This window comes from Quercus suber, unplaced genomic scaffold, assembly GCF_002906115.3.
Source record: "Quercus suber isolate HL8 unplaced genomic scaffold, Cork oak 2.0 scaffold_52, whole genome shotgun sequence".
Lineage (NCBI taxonomy): Eukaryota > Viridiplantae > Streptophyta > Magnoliopsida > Fagales > Fagaceae > Quercus > Quercus suber.
The window spans coordinates 382,369-402,850 of record NW_027069517.1 but is presented as its reverse complement, the minus strand read 5'-3'; the positions used below and the strand labels follow the sequence as shown (position 1 = coordinate 402,850).

At 31.4% G+C, this 20,482-nt stretch overlaps 1 protein-coding gene across 1 annotated transcript; it reads right to left on the bottom strand.

Annotated features, from left to right (window-relative positions):
- Positions 1 to 1,853: 1,853 nt before the first annotated feature.
- Positions 1,854 to 2,586, bottom strand: LOC136066939 (probable glucan 1,3-beta-glucosidase A). The gene is made up of 2 exons (XM_065772018.1): positions 2,447 to 2,586; positions 1,854 to 2,241 (listed from the first exon to the last, which is right to left on the bottom strand). Exons 1-2 carry the CDS (start codon positions 2,584 to 2,586, stop codon positions 1,854 to 1,856), a joined length of 528 nt encoding a protein of 175 aa, XP_065628090.1.
- Between the last annotated feature and the right edge of the window lie 17,896 nt (positions 2,587 to 20,482).

Here is a 20,482-nt window from a genome sequence, read left to right as displayed (position 1 = left end):
GGCATATCTTTTGTACCATCAATAATAACTTGTCACTTAAGATTTATTGTGGTAATCATTCGAAAGTTAGGAAATTTCCTAACTTAATGCAAAATTTCTGCTCATCGCGCAATTTACAACTAGTCTATATCTATCTATATATTACTAAAAGCTGAAGCATAGCATTTAATGTTGCTACGTCAGCTACCACATCATTTCCATCCTATTTTTTGAATTTTTAATTCAATTTTAAAATAGTTTTACCAATTTTAAAATACTAATAAAACTAAAATCATTTTCAGTCCTATCTCTGCTTTAAAGTCCACTTCTTATACATTTAAATTCGCTCTAAAGCCCAAGCCCACACCCAAAGCCTTTTCAACTAACTCCCTTTGTCAAACCTGATTGCTTTTTATGGTTATAACTTATGCTATTCCCTTTTCTTACACTGATTCAAATTCCTGTCTCCCACGTTTTGTTTCATCGTTTCAGGTTTAGTTCCTTCCCCTTCCCCACCTTTTGATTCTCACAGTTTCAGCTTCTATTCTACTGTTTCACTTACGGTTTCATCTTCTTGTTCTACAGTTTCAGCTTTTGTTTTGGTTTCTAATGGCAGCCTCTTTGTCTTCCTTCCTCTCCTCGCATCTATATAAATACTGATGTAAGCTGGGGGGGGGGGGTTCAATTGAGGTATCCCTACATCCCAATTTCTTTTGCACTCTATTCTTTTGCTTGATGGTTTTTTTTCCCTTATCTACGTTTGTTTCTACCTATTTCTTGTTGTGGTGTGGATGGTTGTTAGGGTGTTGAATTTGTTACTACTGGGTTATTTAATTGGAGCACTACTTTTTTGGGTATGTTCATTTGGAGTTCTTTTGGGGATTTTCTAGGTTAGGAAAACCCAAAAATAGTGTGACAATCATGTAGCAAAGCAAAGTTGACAAAAGCTCAAGGTGTGACAATTTGTGACAATCACGTTGCCTTTGTTTTGTTCACAGATTTAAATTTGTCACCATTTCGTTAATGAGACAAAAGCTTATCAAATGGTTGTCCTATGTATGTGTCAAATGGGGGAAGCAAACACAAAAAACAATACACCCCAAAACATAAAACGTTATATCTTTTTTAGTGTATGTGTATTTGCACGTGAGTGTTTGTGTTCATTCATCAAAAAAAAGTTTTGGTGTTCAAAATGAAAAGGTCTTGGATTTAATTTTGTGAATTCTTATCTGGGTTCATGTGGCTACCTCTTAGAAACTTGATTTTTGGGTATAGTTTCTCTACTAGATATAAATTTGAAATTCATAAGGATTTTTAAATTCTAATTCATTTTGGTTTCCATTTTAAATTTATAGGTTCTAATTTGAACCAAGATGGAACCATAATAGACTTTGAGATTGTGTATTTGAACTTTTAGGGGAAATTGATCTTTGGGTTTAAATTTTTTATGATTCATTTTGTGGTGGGTTTGTGCATTGAGCTTAGAGTTTGGTATTGGTTTCTTTTGAATTGTGGGTTTGGGTTTGATTTAGAGGTGGATTTGTGAATATGAGGTCATATGTTAGATATTTTTACTGATTTAGTAGACTATTGGTGGTGGGATTGGTATTAAACTTGGACTTGGGCTTAACGTTTTGGTATTTAACTTTTGAAGACAATTTTAGGTTTTGCAAATAGGATAGGTTTATATAGTTGAAAGGAGATGAATTGAATCATAATGGTCTTTGAGATCCCGTAATGATTTATTTCATGGTGGGTTTGTGCATTGAGATTAGAGTTTGGGATATTCTCTGCAAATTTGAAATTTATCATTGAGAATGAATTGTGGGTTCAGTGAATTGGGTCTAATTTAAAAGTGCTCTTGGTCTTAGGTTCTATCCAAATAGAAAAGATTTATACCAAACAACAGCAATGGCTGCCACTGCTGCATAAGATTGGTTTACAAAACTAAGGGGGCCATTGGAAGTTGTCACAGTTTTTAGTGCATAAGATTGTACATTCATGTTGCTAAACTCATCCAAATAGAGATTGTAGTAATGCATGTCAATGACTACATGATTGAAGTTTCTAGCAAATGAGAGTTGCTCCTTTGGATCAGCATTTTCCAACTGGTTTGAGAGGATCACATAAGCACTTGGTGTGTACTTTCTCACAGCATCATACTCGGATTTATAATAGTTTTTAAGGCTGTCTGGAGTGACTCCTGGTGCATGAGATTCGTTCATTAACTCAATTGTTGCAAGACTTGGATTGTTGGCATACCTACACAAAAACAAGGTCTAATTTAGGATGTAGGGAACATTCAAAATTCATCAGTTGCTCTTATTGGAGTGGTCTATATTGCATATGTGGTCTGTCACTCTTAGACAGTATTCTCAAACCACTTTAACGAAGAAAAAAAAAAACATTAGCAGTTAATCAAAGATATGGTACTTTATAGTAAGAATAAAAGTTAAGTTTATTGAACCTTTTTGCTAGGAAGTCTATGACTGCCACAATATCCTTTATATTGGAATCTCCCCATTCCTGGAATCCATCTCTTATCCCACTGTGATCATTTCCATTCTGTGATCCTTGAACTACATGCAGGTCTGCAATTACTTTCATCCCACATTTCATAAAATTTTCAAAGAAAACATTAATTTAAAGTAATTTGTTACGACCTTTGTTCTTAATAATTTGTGCATCGTGTATCTTAAAAGAGCTTAATTGGGACCATAAGTAAAATTGTCTTTTTAATATATATGGCAGGAAATTAGAATATGGGAAAACTTTTGGGTCATGGTCATAATTTCAAACACATTGCTAAGATAGCTTAGTGGTTCAACAACAACTGGTGGTTAGTTTGCTAATTGATGTAATGAGAGAGTGGGACTTGGCAAAGTTACATGACCTGTTTGATGTAGCTTCAATCTGTGCCATTGTTAAAATTCCTCTCAATAAAAAATACACTAGATAAGATTATGTGGATAACAAATGCTTAAGGAGGTTTACTATGAGGTTAGCATATTTTTTGCAACAGGGGGTGATGCCAAGAACATAGATCAATCTAGAAGAAGCAATGGAATTTGAAAATACTATGGAGAACAACTCGGAAAATTTTACCTACTAAATGCAGGTTACAAGAGTTGGGATCATTACTACTTATTACAAGCTAATCAAGATCTAACATTTTAGGTGGTTTTTCAGGATCATCAAGATCTATTATTGTTTAAGTTTTATAAATCTTTTCTGCTATTAGATAATGCAATTGGTTTGAATGATTGATAGGATGCTTTTAAACCCATATATAATGGCTGCATTATAATGATTTTTAGTTATTTGAATTTTGAAATTATCTACCAATTAATTTGTAATTATCGAAAAGTTTAATGTTGGAGATGCTCTTTTATTTGTCAGAAAGGAATTGATATTGATATAATGCAGAAGAACATCCGTACAGGCTGTGCCAAAATTGTATCGCTTTGTGACTAGCTGCTGGATTAACCTACCGTGCAATCACTTGAAAAAATTCAATAATTCAAGGCTTCATTAAATTCATTGACATTGTACTTGGTTTATCTTTTAAAAAATTGAGGCCAAATTCAAGTGCTATTTTTGTTTCTTTGGTTGATCTTTGAAATAATTATGGCCAAATTCAAGTGTACTTTTTGGTTCTTTGGAGATATAAGAGGGGAGGGGCCTGGCATTTTGGTTCTTTAGATCTGAAGGAAAGAGGAAACATTTTGAAAATTAGGCTACTTATTGGCCTTAATAAATAGATAAATCGTCAAATATTTAGAAACAAATTATAAGTTGCATGTAACTTTGTAATATGAACTAAACATTTCACTTGCATATCTCTTTTTCAACCAAAAAGTGTACCAATAATGAGAAGTTCTATTTTGAAAGGGAACTTAACTGGGAAATAACTGAGCTTGCAGGAGGAGCAATGATATTTTTTTTTTTTGCTTTCGTAAGACTAGAATGGAGTGTATGAATATTAGAAATTAATCTTATAAATAAATAAATAAGTTCTTGATCATTTTTCTCAATTTTCCCGTGCATCGCACAGATTAGTGACTAATCTACATATTATTAAAAGCTGAAGCGTAGCATTTAATGTTGCTACGTTCATATTGAACCACGTCAGCAGCCATGTCATTACCATTCTTTTTCCTTAATTTTTCCTATAATTTAAAATACTTTTCCTAAATTTTAAAATATTGCTAAAAAGAAATTCCTCATGTTAATGCTATACATCCACCAATCCATAAAGCCCAAACCCAATCCGAATAGTCTTTACTCTTTAACGGCAATCCTTTCTATCCCCCCTCCTTTTCCTCTACCTGTGTTTCATGGTTTCAAAACTTTAGCCCTTGAGCTTGCTAACGCCAATTCTTCCAAAGACAGTTTCAAAACTTCAGACCTTTGGCTTTCTAATCTAATTAATGATAAATAAATAATTAGACATTCAGAATTTTGAGATGCACAGCTATTTTTACACTTCTAGGGCTTACTTGCCCCATAACAGTAGTAAGATTGAAGGCTAGAGTCATCGCATCACCACACAGTTGCAAACATTTTTCTACACAGTTAACTCCCTCTCTCTCTCTCTCGCTTTTTGTCTGACTGCTTCTATCTTTAGCATGGCGCCTCAGCTCTCATTCTCTCAACAGCTCAACTCTGCCTTCTTCTTTTTCTTTCTTTTCCTGTTTTACTTTCCTGAGTTTCCTCTATGTTTCGTCATTTACAATGTAAAGTGTAACAAAGCTTTTGTTTTGTGTGAAAAGTGAATAAATATTGCAGCAAACTAGAGACAACCACCCACGTGTATGTTTAACATTTTTTCTGCGAAAGCAATTGTGTTTGCTGTAGCCGTGTAGGCCCTTTGATTGTGAAGCATATTCAGGCATTCCCGCTTTCCTAGGTACAGAGGTATCCTTCTTTTCCTTTCTTTCTTTCTTTCTTTCTTTTTTTTTTTTTTTTTCATTCTTTTATTATCATATATTTATTTGTTTTTAAATTAATCAACAAATCATATAACATTATAATTTATAAATGTACCTAATTACTGATTAGAATTTACTTCTATTTATGGTTTAATTAATTTATAGATAAAAATAATATAACATGTATTTGGTTGTACTTGTATTTTATTAGATGATTTTTATTCATTGAAGTTTGAATGATTGTTTTTAAATTATTAGTTTTTTTTTTTTTTTTTTTTTTTTTTTTTTTTTTTTTTTTTTTATCTTAGTCATTATACTTTGCCCATTTCATAGTTGATTAAAGATATTAAATCTTTTTGTCAATTTTGTCTCATTATTGTTTAATTTTAATTAGATACACATTTTGTAGCATATATTGAATTATAAACTACTTAACTTGTATATTGATTATTAAATTGTATGTACATTACTATTTTAGATTTTATAGTGAAAAGTTAGTCGACTAATTTTATGTTCCACCCCCCCCCTCCAAAGTTAATTTCCTGTCTCCTCCTTTTGTTCTTCCCATCTTTTACGGTTTCTAAGAATCAAAAAATTGAATATTCGATGATTCACTTCAGATATCCACATAAGAAATTACACATTTAAGACTTGAATGCAACACTAGGTGCTGCTTATTTATTTATTTATTTAAATGTTAAATTTTGTATAATGGGTTTTATTTATTTTGATCATTATAATATTTGTAGGTGAACATCTTTACAGTTTTTGTAGTCACAATTATAAAAAGGTGGTCAAGAGGAGTAAGAAATAAAATATAGATGGTTATACAATAGACATTGAAAACTTTGTAGTGCAATAAAATCAACCATTACATTCACTTAATTAAATCAATAATCAACAATAAAAAATAATATAATACAAAATTTAAACTTAAAACTAATCAAACTCTAACTAGAGAAATTATATTTCCCATCATAACTAAAAATAAGATGTTCTTTAGTAATATAGAAATTATATTAGAAATAAAGTTGGAAAATTTTATAATCTTATTTTTTGACATTTCATTTAACCTTATATATATATATATATATAGGGTTGGGTTCAAGTTACACTTGGTGTAACTCTAAGCAATATTACACTATTCAATATTTTTTAATTAGATGCAAATTTTTGACAAATCCACCGTTAGTTTAAATTATCTTCGTATATTCTCTATGCTTGCAAATTTTCACGGTGATCAAAGATTAATAGCCATGTCATCAATCAATTGTTTAAATTCAAATTTTTATAGTTTAAAATAATGCATAAAATATGAGCTTATGGATCAAATAAAACTCATACACCTACCATCAATACCATCCATGGAATTTACTGTGCTCTCTCCTTGGTCCAATTCCAAGGTCCAAGTTTTTAGAAAGCCTTTGTAATAGCCTTCCCTCTCAGAAAGACGTTTGTACTCCTTTCCTTTTGTAATCTTGTAACCTTTCTCCTCAGACAGTTTTGCTTTGTAATCTTGTAACTCTTCAGATAGTGTTTTATTTTCAAGCTTGTATCAAAGACAGTTTGTTTTCAAGTTTAATCAAAGACAGAAGTATTTTCAAGTAAGATTTTATTAGTTTCAGTTTTCATATTCCATACTCTGTTTTAACTTATTTTTGAATATATCTGTTTTGCTATTTTCTTCTTTATCATCTATTTTATCATTGTTTATGCTTCTATATTACTGCTGTGCTCCCCCTAGCTTATATATACTGGTCCATTATGTAGGCTAGTTTCCATCATTCCTAGGAGTGAATCATTAAATCTTAAATGTCTGTCATCTCTTAAACAAAGTAAAATACTTGCATTTAAAGCTTCTCTTGTTAATGGTTTTACAGCTACCTGTACTAAACCAACATGTAAAAATGCATATTTTTCTTTATGTCTGTCAATAGAGTCTATTGAAAATAATTGAATTGTTTCATATTCATTTGTTTCATATTCATTAAATAAAGAGTAAGTTCTTTCCACAGTTTTTATAGTGTAATCTGTCAAAAAAGATAGTTTAGAAAAAGTAGTCTGTCTGTAGATTTTATCAATTCTTTCTGTTGGTATATTCCATTTATTCCATTCTAACAAATTTCTGTCTATATCTTGCATGCTATATTCCTCCGAATTGACTATCTTATCATTTTCCATGTTCAAATTAGTGTGTGCCTGTCCTAAGTGTGTCCTAGCAATAGATGATGAGCGACTAAATATATTCATTCTACTTCTAAGCAATTAATAATTACTGGCGGAACTTTATTACTAACCACTTATGTCCTTGCTATCGGGACCACCTTCTCGGGAAACTCCATTGCGGGACCACCCAAACAACGCCAGTTCGTCGGCTTAACAAAAAACGGGCTGACTAACGCGAATGCTATGGTTTGCCAACGAGTGTAAGGCTGACCAACGCTATCAAGGAGCAAGTAGTGGCTATACTGTAATATGAGTTCCTAGTAACTTCTTAATTGCAAAGAAATAAAACTCATACACCTACCATATTTTATTTGATAAACAATAACGAAATAAATAATTATTATGATAACAAAAGTAATAAAATGTATTGGCATAATAACTATCAAATATAAAATGATAACACCTAAAAAAAAATTATTATTTTGTAACATACCTGTTGGGGGGGACCAATAGCAATTGTGTTCTAATGAGTATTTTGTATTTTTGGGAGATTGTTAAACACCTCTTTGTATATCAAAAGAAAGAATTGCTTACTCATATATGTCTTAACAGTAGTTGATGTGATAATTATAATAGACTGCATAGAATTATTAAAAAACATATCGTCATTAATTGCTACTACAAATTCATCCCAAAATGTGATTCTAATTTTTTCCCTCCTGCATAAACATTTTTGTTAGACAATTAAAAATTTATCTCTTGACAAAATGTATGAATCTAAGAAATATATTCATCAATATCTAACTAACCTGTTAAACACCTCTTTGTATATCAAAAGAAAGAATTGCTTACTCATATATGTCTTAACAGTAGTTGATGTGATAATTATAATAGGCTGCATAGAATTATTAAAACATATATCGTCATTAATTGCTGCTACAAATTCATCCCAAAATGTGATTCTAATTTTTTCCCTCCTGCATAAAAATTTTTGTTAGACAATTAAAAATTTATCTCTCGACAAAATTGATAGGCCAAGAATGTATTGGCCTCTTGTGATAAATTAACCAATTAATTTAGCCAAGTTAATTAGTTAATTCAATTAAAATGCAAAATGCGTGGTAGCACAAACAAATCACCAATTAACTAAATTGCAGTAGAAATTAAATTGATACAGTGACTTGTTTACGAATGGGGAAAACCTACATGGCAAAAACCCTACCGGGTGATTTTAAGATCACCACTCTCGAGAATCCACTATTATCAAAACAAGCGGTTACAAGTAAAAGAATCTTAGTACCTTATACCAACCTACAGTTGAACCTTTACCCCAATACTCAATTGGACTTGTTCTGTAGTGACAATCTTTCCTTTTCAATGCACGACTCCCAGTACGTGACTAACCAATATATGCACGGATCCCAGCACGCAACTTAATCACCAACTTGAGAAAGATGTTGGCTACAAAGTTCTTCAACTCATCACATGATGAAGATCAAGAAGCTTCTTGGTCACAAAACCTCATGGTGTACAAACACAGCAATTTCTTCATGAAAAAGATGAACTATGGCAAATGCTGTCTCTGTTCACAATTTGCATGAACATAACTTTGCTTCCCACTAGCGCAACATTTTACAGCCCTTAAAATAATCCTTATATATGTTTAGGATTGTGAAAAAAGAAATCCTAAACACATACTTATGGAGTGGAGTGAAATTAGCTCTGAAAAACTGAATTTCATAAACCTCGATAGATAGGGTATCTTTCAAGCTAGCTGTTGAGCTTTGGGCTTCAGCAGCTTTTTAAACCTTGATAGATGCTAGTTGTCGAGCTTTAAAACCGGTACTTTCTCACTTATTTCTTGGACAGACTTACATGGCTTTAACACTTGAACTTGAAATCTTATTCCTTGAAGCATTAAACACATCCTAGATCTATCCAATTACAAGTAAAGTGCGTTTTGTCAAAAGATTAGCCAATTCTAAATTAACATATGTTCCTAACATTAAATCACATATGTCCTAACAAAAATGTATGGATCTAAGTAATATATTCATCAATATCCAACTGGCCTGTTGAACACCTCTTTGTATATCAAAAGAAAGAATTGCTTACTCATATATGTCTTAACAGTAGTTGATGTAATAATTATAATAGGCTGCATAGAATTATTAAAACATATATCTTCATTAATTGCTTCTGCAAATTGATCCCAAAATGTGATTCTAATTTTTTCCCTCATGCATAAACATTTTTGTTAGACAATTAAAAATTTATCTCTTGACAAAATGTATGAATCTAAGTATATATTCATCAATATCTAACTTACCTGTTATCTTGAAGTTCAATTAGCCTTTTGTTCAATTTTTTCTCACGCACCTCTATCTTTTCCATGGGAGAAATCCCTACAATTTCTCCTATTAGATCTACAAACGATAAAGTGCTTAATCAAAAATCATGAGTTATGAAGATAATAGTATATAACTATATATTAAGTATAAATGTATAATCAAAATTACCTATTAGAGTTGTGTTTTTATTAGCAAGATACTATAGCTCATCAAATGGAACCAATTCAAATTTTTGTTTTGCAATAAGTCCATCATCTGTTTCTAACAACTTCATAGATGTTGTTGCATGAAATCTTATCATGTACTAGTCAAGAAATTAAAATTCAATTGTATTTGAAGACGTAAAAATAATTTCATTATTTTATTTCAAAACTTACCTTCTCATCAAGCATCACCAAATCAACACTCATAAGTTCATTATTTGTTTTAATATTAAGTACTTCCTACATTCTTGTGACTCTTTGTTGATGCCCATTTTTTGCAAATTTGTACCCAAAGGCCCATAAAGAAGAAAGCCTAGTGAGAAGCAAGGCCCAAAGACCCACCAAGAAGACCGAAGAGCAAGAAATTTCCAAAGAAAGAAGTGCAAGTGAACGCAAATCTGCTACAGAATACAAGTTTGCCGCAGAATGCAAATCTGCCGCAAAATACAGTTCTCTAGCAGGATGGCTTTGGCAGATAAAGATAAATTGAGCCCAAGACCATTTTGCTCCAGTCAACATCATTCGGCCCATAAAGGCCCAAATCCTTTTGTATAAAAAAAGATAGGCGTGAAAACTAAGAAGAAAAACACACGGCAGGCCCAAAAAGGGTCCGGCAAGATTGAGATAAGTAGCAGGCATAACAATCTGGTATGGCAGGAGATGCCAAGCCATGAAGCAAACACCTAAACTAAAGGGAGGCCCAATGATCCAACAAGGCCCAACCCTTCAAAGAAAGGGACAAGTCATAAACGTTGGAGATGCAACCCAGAAAAAGCCAAAACGCGCACAGCAGGATATGCACACCTATTCTCAGACCTCGGCAAATGTATGCAACGTCAAGAAGGTAAAGCATGCGTACGACCCAAGCATCACCAGCCTATACCTAGCCACTATGGGAAAGGGTGAGGTCATGGGAGAGGGCACGGTCTGGCGATGGGGAGAGGAGTGAAAATCCATTCTTGTGTTTCTTGCCCAGGCTCTTTTGGTGGGCACAGTCCTGCGGGAATGACATGCCACCCAAAAGAGACAAGACTGGGTAAGAACCACTGGGTGCATGCCATGAGAGACCGAGAGGGAGAGGGTACACACTAGACACGTAGAAAAGGAACCTTCATTGTCTGAAAGTCACAGGTCAATGGTGGTAGTCAGAACCATTGACTTGGTAAGTGGTCGGCAAAAGGCTCCCATATCAAACAAAGGCCATTAAGGGGCTAGAACAGTAAAACCGGTCACAGCAGGCTCTATAAAAGAGACCTGTAGCTGTGTACAGGAAAAGGGAGGAGGAAGGAATTGAAAGAAAAAACAGAGAGGAAAAAAAAGGAATTCGAAGAAAAAACAAAGGGAGGGGAATTGAAAAAGAGAAAACAAAGAGGAGAAAACAATAGAGAAGAAAGAAAGAAAGCAAAAAAGAAAAGAAAGGCAAGAATTCTAAGAAAGAAAATCTAGAGAAAAGATAAAACAAAAGAACAGAGCAGGAAGAAGGAAAAACAGAGTGTTTTATGGCAGGCATGCACCCAAATGGGTTAATCCCCTCTCTCCCTTAATAGCCTTGCTCTCTATTGGAGGAAAAAATGACTCATACCCAGGCACATACCATTTGGGGTTGGCCTCTCAAAGCAATTAATTTCTCCTTTGAAGTTACTTGCGTTGAGGGAGCAGTTTTCCCTTCCCTGGTTAGAGTCCTGCGGTGACAGTTAGTGCGGCAGACTCATTCTTTTAACTCTACTAATCCCACTCTAATCCTTTATTTAAGTGTTATTCTTTAAAAGCGAGATCTTTTAAGTTATTTATCTTGTTTATTGCGGTAGAAATAGTGACTGCATTTTCTTTACGTTTTCTATATTATGTCTACCTGCCATAACATCTTAACAGTGACTTTGCTTATTGTGAGCTTATAAACAGACTTTAGCAAATGTGGTGTGGCTTACGCACAAGCCAGGCCAAGGAAGTGGAGAAATATTTCTGCAGTAAAAAATGAAGAGTAGTCATTCACATAGCGGAAATTTTTAAAGCACAGTAAAAAGCTTTAATGTACAGTAGACAGCTCTATTGCACAGCAGGAGGCTTTACGGCAGGAAGCTTTACTGCAAAACAGAAGGCTTTATCGCACAGCAGATAGCTTCATTGCATAGCAGAAAGTATTGCTGCACAGCAGAAAAGTCAAACCTGTGGCAGAAATCGAAGAAAAGTTCCTTCTGCAACAGAAACGTCAATCCTGCGGCAAAAACTGGAGAAAAGTCTTTTGCGGCAGAAATAGAGGATAACTTGGACTCAACGTTTGCGTACAAGCCGGGCCAAGGTGTGCTCCAATTGGGCCGGTCCCGACTCCTCACCCAAAAACAACTCGGGCCTAGTGCGGCAAGAATTTGCCCAATACCCCAATCCAGGCCCACCCCCTTACACTCTTACTCTAATATTTCAATTGTATTTTTCAATGTCAATTTCATTCAAGAGATTATATCTTTGATTTTGTCTATTCATTTTGATAAAATAATATAAACACAAAAAAAAAAAAAAAAAAAAAAAAAAAAAAAGCATTTAGCTAAAAACAAAAGAAATTCGATTTCTATATAATGAAAACTCAAATGCTCCTAAAAATAGTTGCTTGAGTTTTTTTTTTTTTTTTAAATTAGATTAAAAAAGCAGAAATATAAATATAAGAAATTAAAAAACATTCAACATCTATACACACAAAACACAAAAAGGAAAAGAAAAGCCTAAATATTAGCTCTATTTGCCAAGAAGAAAAGAAAACCCTAGAAAAGAAAAAAAAATGACTATATATTTTGTTGTTTTATTGTGTTTTGACTCAAAAATTAATTTCTTAGTTAATTAAACATGAAAGCTCAATTTCTTATATATTTTCTCAACAATCAAACTAAAATTATTAAAAAAAAAAAAGTTCAATTGACAATTCGTAACAATTCTCTAAATTGGATTAAACTTAAAGAAATCAACTTAAACCAATACACAAAATATATTCAATTTGATGGGGAAAAAAAAAGTAGAGTAAACAAATATGTACTTGTAGGGTTGTAGGTAGAAAGAGAATAATAGAGGTTGTGGTTGAAGAAGAGAAGAATAGAGTAAAAGAATCATATGATGGGTATTAATTATGAATTATTTGATATATATACACACACTCCACATTGAAGAATTTGATATGAACAAAAAGTCTAATATTAATTGAATATAATTTTATAATAGACTTTTTTTTTTTTATAATGCACTACGTTGTGCATCCTACTCCTATGGAGAACTAATTTTGTAGTGTATAATTACAAAATATTTTTATAGAAGTATTATATAATACACAATGTTTTGGATATCAATTAAAGCTTATCATATCATAATGGCATTCCGATAAAATTTATTAGAAACAATTTTTTTTTCATAATCTTTAATATAATTGATTAGCTGTAATACAATATTAGGCTTTTGTTTTTATCCAAATTTTTTTCCCCCCTAAGAGAAATCTATTTCTATCCAAAGAAGATATTGATATATTATTAAATTATTAAGTTTTTGTGTTCATCAAAATCTTTCCTTCTTTTTAGCATTGTGTCTAATATGTGCTTGTTTCTTAGCAAAACACTAAACATACACGTGAAGCAACTATATTAGTTCTTTCGCAAGTGTGATTCAACTGTAATCAAATTAAGATTTTTATCCACTTAGAAATTTTTTTTTTTTTCTTAAAATCTAAAAATTTTTAAAAAAAAAATTGCAATTCGGTGAAGCCACTTGGCGCAACTATGGCTTCTAAGCCCAACTTTTATTATATAGCATTATGCCCGTGCAATGCACGGCTTGATCAAAATTCATATTTAAATAATTATTTTATTAATTTACTTAAAATAAATAATAAAAATAAAGGAATATTTTACTTTTAAGTTACATAATGATTGCATGTTGTGCAAGACTAAGGTATCAGTTGCATCAGAAAATGCAGTAACAATTAGGACAACTATCAAACAATAGAATCATGTTTACACAGCCAACACCTCACCAATGGACTGGATGTGCAAAGGACATATATGTGTTAATAGGATAAGAGACCCACCACTTTGAGAAATTTGACAAAATATAACATACCCTTGTCACGTTGATCTCTTATTATGCGAAAATCCCAAAAACAGCAATGCCAATGGACAATGTCTAAAAAATATGTAGAAAAAAATTGGATCAAAACACTCACTACCATTGTAGTGGTCATTAAACTAATGAAGAGGAAATAAGGACGGCCAAAATGGGAGAGCATGGGAGAGAATGAGGAATTTTTTGTCAAAAGTGAGGATCTATCCTTTTTTTTTTTTTTTTTCAAAAGAAAACTGAAGAATTAGGAGAGTGCACTATTCATTGAATTTGTGTTTATGTCCGGGAGAGTGGACTTCTTTTTTTCTGGGCATTTTTGTTTGTGGGAGTTAAGATAGTAATTCAAAGTTATCTTAAATTGAACATGCTGAATAATTGGTAATTTTCTTTTGGAAAAACTAAAATTTAGGACAATAGTTGGCCCTTTTTTTACATATTTATCCTCATTGGTTTAAGACTTGTAAGTGAATAGGATGAGGGTACTTTAGGCATCCAAAATAAGGAATCCAGACAAGGAAAACCCCCTTAAATAATAGTATATATATCCTTTTTGAAGTGAAGTTTATTCCAATATGTGAATGCCTAAATCCCATGATAGGTATGCATTCTTTCTTCATTATTATTTTTTATTTTGTTTAAGCTATTTTTCTTTAACTTCAAAAAAATTAATAAAAACTTCTCACATATGTTTTAACCAATTCATAATATTAAACTTTTGTACTCATTTATTCTCTTCTACAATAATTGGTTCAATTTTAGTTACATACTCACACTTTCATCTCTCAAGGTGATAGAGAAAACAAACATGTTTATTCTTTTTCTAAATTTATACCTTAATTTATAATTTGTGTTAATTTCTTAATTTTAAATTTTGAATAAGTTTGATTATATTCTTTATATTGAATGTAAATTGTTGTTTATAGGTTTTTGGTTGTGTTATATTCTTCAGAAAAAAAAAGAAAAGAAATAAAAGAGTTTATATAAATTTGTCAACAAAGCTAAATATATAAGCCTAAGAAATGTTTACTAATAATAGTTTTATCAACAACTTTTCATTAACGTGATTTAAAAAATTTGAATAGAGAGATACTTTATTAACGTGATTTAAACTCTACTAAAATTTTTTTAAGGGATTGATTTAAAAAAATTTCAAAGTAATTTTCTAATTATTAACTACTATGCGCTAACTTCTAACTACCAAAACCCACAATTGAAATACTAATCTGTATGAGATACAACTTCTAAAGATTAATATCTTAGCTATTATATATAATATGCTGATTTTTTTTTTTTTTTTTTCCAAAAGAAGCACTTCTCCCTCTCCCTGCAAAACAATGGATTATAATAAGAATTAGCTAGATATGGGTAAGATTACACCACCTCTTTTCTACAATAAATGTTAAATTCATATAATTTTTCATGCATATACACACGCTACATATAGAGATTATAACAAGAATTAGCTAGATAAAGGTAAGACAACACCACTCTTTTCTACAAAAAATGTTAAATTTAGATAATTTTTTGTGCATATACATACACATATAGCGTGCAATGCACAGAACTTAAACTTGGTAGGGTGAAACTCACTCAAGTTTTAGTGTCTTTTTCCATGCTTTCTAGGACAAATTAAATTCTCATACGAGTCTCTCTACTTCAGATTTTTAAATGTTTAATAATTTAGATTGTTCTTAATTATTGAATTAAGGTTTCTACTTAAACATGATTTCAATTATTGTTTTAGATAGTTTTTAACTATTAAATTCAAGGGGTTTCCATTTAAATATATGTGATTAATTGAGCCTTAAAGTTCAATATATTATTGAAAATTATTATATATATATATATATATGGTACTCTACCATCTTCCATTCAATTATATATATATATATTATATGCATTTTANTGAAAAGAAAAGATAAAGTGATCCACATCTAATATGGACTTTATAGGTCATAGAGCTTGTGTGGTGTGAGCAGAAGAAGCTGAATAGTAGCAAGGAGATTAAAAAAAAAAAAAAAAAACACAACAACAACAACACACTAAAAACAACAACCAAACAAAAACAAACGTGGATCTTGGATGCTTTTCATTTAACAAAAATAAAAGATAGAAAAAAAAAAAGATTCCAAATTCACAACATTCAACATCAAACAACATTGTAAATAGGGCCAATTTATACAATAAGTAGTAAATTACCTTAGTAGCCCTGGTAATTCCCTACTTGACGTATCATCAAGCATGTTCTGCATGGTTGCATCAGAAAATGCAGTAACAATTAGGACAACTATCAAACAATAGAATCATGTTTACACAGCCAACACCTCACCAATGGACTGGATGTGCAAAGGACATATATGTGTTAATAGGATAAGAGACCCACCACTTTGAGAAATTTGACAAAATATAACATACCCTTGTCACGTTGATCTCTTATTATGCGAAAATCCCAAAAACAGCAATGCCAATGGACAATGTCTAAAAAATATGTAGAAAAAAAATTGGATCAAAACACTCACTACCATTGTAGTGGTCATTAAACTAATGAAGAGGAAATAAGGACGGCCAAAATGGGAGAGCATGGGAGAGAATGAGGAATTTTTTGTCAAAAGTGAGGATCTATCCTTTTTTTTTTTTTTTTCAAAAGAAAACTGAAGAATTAGGAGAGTGCACTATTCATTGAATTTGTGTTTATGTCCGGGAGAGTGGACTTCTTTTTTTCTGGGCATTTTTGTTTGTGGGAGTTAAGATAGTAATTCAAAGTTATCTTAAATTGAACATGCTGAATAATTGGTAATTTTCTTTTGGAAAAACTAAAATTTAGGACAATAGTTGGCCCTTTTTTTACATATTTATCCTCATTGGTTTAAGACTTGTAAGTGAATAGGATGAGGGTACTTTAGGCATCCAAAATAAGGAATCCAGACAAGGAAAACCCCCTTAAATAATAGTATATATATCCTTTTTGAAGTGAAGTTTATTCCAATATGTGAATGCCTAAATCCCATGATAGGTATGCATTCTTTCTTCATTATTATTTTTTATTTTGTTTAAGCTATTTTTCTTTAACTTCAAAAAAATTAATAAAAACTTCTCACATATGTTTTAACCCAATTCATAATATTAAACTTTTGTACTCATTTATTCTCTTCTACAATAATTGGTTCAATTTTAGTTACATACTCACACTTTCATCTCTCAAGGTGATAGAGAAAACAAACATGTTTATTCTTTTTCTAAATTTATACCTTAATTTATAATTTGTGTTAATTTCTTAATTTTAAATTTTGAATAAGTTTGATTATATTCTTTATATTGAATGTAAATTGTTGTTTATAGGTTTTGTTGTGTTATATTCTTCAGAAAAAAAAAGAAAAGAAATAAAAGAGTATATAATGTGGATCACTTTATCTTTTCTTTTCAGTTGTTACCCTTTTGAATAAGGGGTTAACTTATGATTATCCATATCATTAGGAAGTCTTTTGCGTGTGTTAGTGTTGGAATTGGATCAGATAAGTATAGTGCTTATCTATATTCGTTTAATTGCATGGTGGCTAGGATTTTCGGGTTGGTAAAGGAGAGGAGGGATTTTTTGTTTCGTGTTAGTGAAGTTGTAAAACGGAGGGATTTTTGGGATTCTATTTTGAAGGCTTGCTGTGAGGTTGTATGGGGTTTAGTCGTAGGTGTAGAAAGGAAGATTTTTTTTTTACGCAAATTTTTTTAAATGTAATTTACAGTACTTTTTTTTAGAGGGTATTATTATATATTTTATGTATCATGTTAATGGTTATCCAATTTAAACCTCACATGAAGTGATTGTTATCTAAGAAATTGTTGTAAAAAAAATTTCTTTTGTAACATAAATTATATTTATCATTTGTATAATTCTATGTGAAATTCAATTTACATTTTTTTATAGTAATTATTAATTTACTACTCCATAAAAAATGTTAAGTACCTTTTCTCAATTTTAAGGATAGTTGATATCGTTGAAATTTAAACTCTTTTTAACTTTTGTTATAGATGTGTAGTAAGCGACTAACTATTAGGACTAGCCCTTGAGCATGTGCTTATGCACGTGTTCAAGGCTCTTCTATTTTTTGGATATATGTTAATTTAGAGCATTTATTATAATTTGGGATTACTAAATTTTCCAATAATAAAAAAAACTAGGTGTGTGATGAAAAATTATTTCATCCCACATAATACTCATCACATTCTTAGGTTTTTTTGTGATTGGAAAAGTATTAATCCCAAATTATAATAAATGCTCTAAATTAACCCTTACTCAAAAAATAGAAAAGCCTCTGAGCATGGGTGTGAGCGCGTGCACAAATGTTAGTTATTATTTAAGGGGTTTCTCATGTTTAGATTCCTCTTTTTTCTTTTTTTGGTTCAAAAATGTAAAACTAAAGGACAATTCAGTAAAAATACAACTATAACTCCCACTAAAAGATTGCCTAAAAAATAGGGTCACTCTCTTATTGATTTTCAAATTACTTTATCCACTTATAAATTAGATTTTCAAAATAAAAATTATATATATAAAATAAATACATAGGTTTTTTTTTTTTTTTTGGCTACAAAAAAGGACTACTAAAATGGGGGGAAGGTAATGGGGTAACAAAATTTCAACTTTTTGCATCTCATTACTAAAACTGGGAAAAAAAATAGCAAAACATATTTCTTGTCTATCATATACATGATGTGCAAAGAGTAGCTTAGTTGTATTGCTTGATGTAACAATTGAAATACAAAAAATATACATGATGTATTAAAGCTAGAGAACAAAAGCATAATTTTTCTAATTAACAGTTGCAAATGTGAAGGACCACAGCTAGGATGCTTGTAGCCACTTGAGAGTCTGTAGCTATTAAAAGTCACCTTAGTTGCTTCTCCTCTGATATGGTTAATCCAATCTATTCATGACACAAAACCAGTTTTTGGGTCTTCAGCAATTCTAGAAGAACAAAGCGCACTCTTCCCTTATGATCCCTTATAATACCTCCAAACTCACATCTGTTAAGGGTGCCATTAATATTTACTATTTAGCATCTAAATCAAGCAGCATGACATTTCTGGCTTTTTTAGAAGGTTTTAGTAAGATCCAAGTTATTCTAAAAAGTAAACTCTATTTTGAGCCATACCTTTTTACATTCATTGTATTTTTTTGATAAGTAGCCATACCTTTTACATTCTTTAACCCCATGATGCATGGAAAATATATATTAAGCCATGTCAATGATTGCTCAGTTGAATATTTAGTTCTGAAAATCCTAATCCTTTTATTTCTCTAAATGCAAAAGTGATAGACCACAGCAGCAAAAGCAGTTCTTATTGTATTAATCAAACCACTTCCTCTGAATCTCTGCTGCATCCAAAATAGTTCCTGCTCCCAACCAAAATATTTTTTCTAATAGAGCATAACTCCAAAATTGCAGACCATATTCTTTCAGAGTAGTTGCATTCAAAAGAGAGGAGTTGTGTATTCTTTTTGTTATTCCTTACAGAGAACACACCTGGATTTGCTCTATATTCCCTTTGTAGCCAATCACAGAATGAAACTATGTCTAGTTGTGAAATGATCTCTCCAAACCAGAGAATTCATGGACCTCTGGGAAGATTTGTCTCTATAGTAAACCAAGTATATTTAATTGAGAACATCCCTGATGCAGATAGCAAAGAGTTTGAGGAAAAACATTATTGAATATCAAATTCAATATTTTTTGTGTCTATTTTTGATATGGGGCTTTTTTGACACCTTTCAAAGTTTACTTAATTATTATTGAGTCTTCAATGTTGAGTTTTTTATGTTAGAAAGTTGTTGGATCAGTTTTAATTAAGTTTACTAGAATAATTTCTGGAATGGGCTCTCTTTGGTTGTACCAAAGGCCCATGAATCTTATTTTATATTTTGAGTCCTTTTCCTATTTTATTCAGAAGTTCTTAAATCCTTTTGTTTGTTATTAGTAAACCTAATTGTTCTAGGAATTGGTTATTTAGAGTTGTACTCCTTTGAGGAAAGGATTTAACAATAGCCTATATGAAGGCTTTATTGTAGTCAATAATATTGATAGAGAGACTGAATTTAATATAATTTTAGCAGCTTATTTTAAACTTTGAGGGTGTAATTGCCTTATCCTACCTAAGTGTGATTGCTTTGGAAAACCTAGGTATGATTGCTAGTGTTGTATCTATGTTATTTCTTGTTTTATTCCCTGTTTTAACATATTCAGGATTCAATCTTTTGTTTACCTTAACCCTTAAACATCAATCCTTATTCAAGAACCTTTCAAGATCTCATCAAGAAATCTAATTCAGGGCTGTGTTCATAAAGATTTTACATCAAAATTGATATCAGAGCCCATACACGCTTCCACCCTGCATCATTCCCTCTCATTAGTAATATCATCATCACAAATGCTAGAATAAGACCTTTATAGAATGAACCGAGTTAAAAGATAGTGTAGATTGGGAAAGTGGTTGTGAGGACAACGCAATTTGACACTTCCACTGTGATTGATACCTCTGTGGTCTTGATTTTGTAGTTAAACACTTAACCAATCAATCCAGTACCCCAAATATAGTAGGTACATATATTGGAAAAGTTTCCATCCATGACACATTCTTCATTTCTGGTTTGCTAAGTATAGTTTTATCTAGTTGGAAGCATATAATCTATGACATGTTAAGATAGTTTCTTGCTATGTTCTCTTTGCATCTAATTGGTGCATATGGCTGTTCAGAGTTTCATCTT

Excerpts from the sequence above, each read along its gene's own strand:
- LOC136066939 (XM_065772018.1), bottom strand. The coding sequence starts at position 2,586 with ATGAAAGTAATTGCAGACCTGCATGTAGTTCAAGGATCACAGAATGGA. Across the intron at positions 2,242-2,446 it reads ATAGACTTCCTAGCAAAAAG|GTATGCCAACAATCCAAGTC; the intron begins GTTCAATAAACT and ends GTTTTTGTGTAG.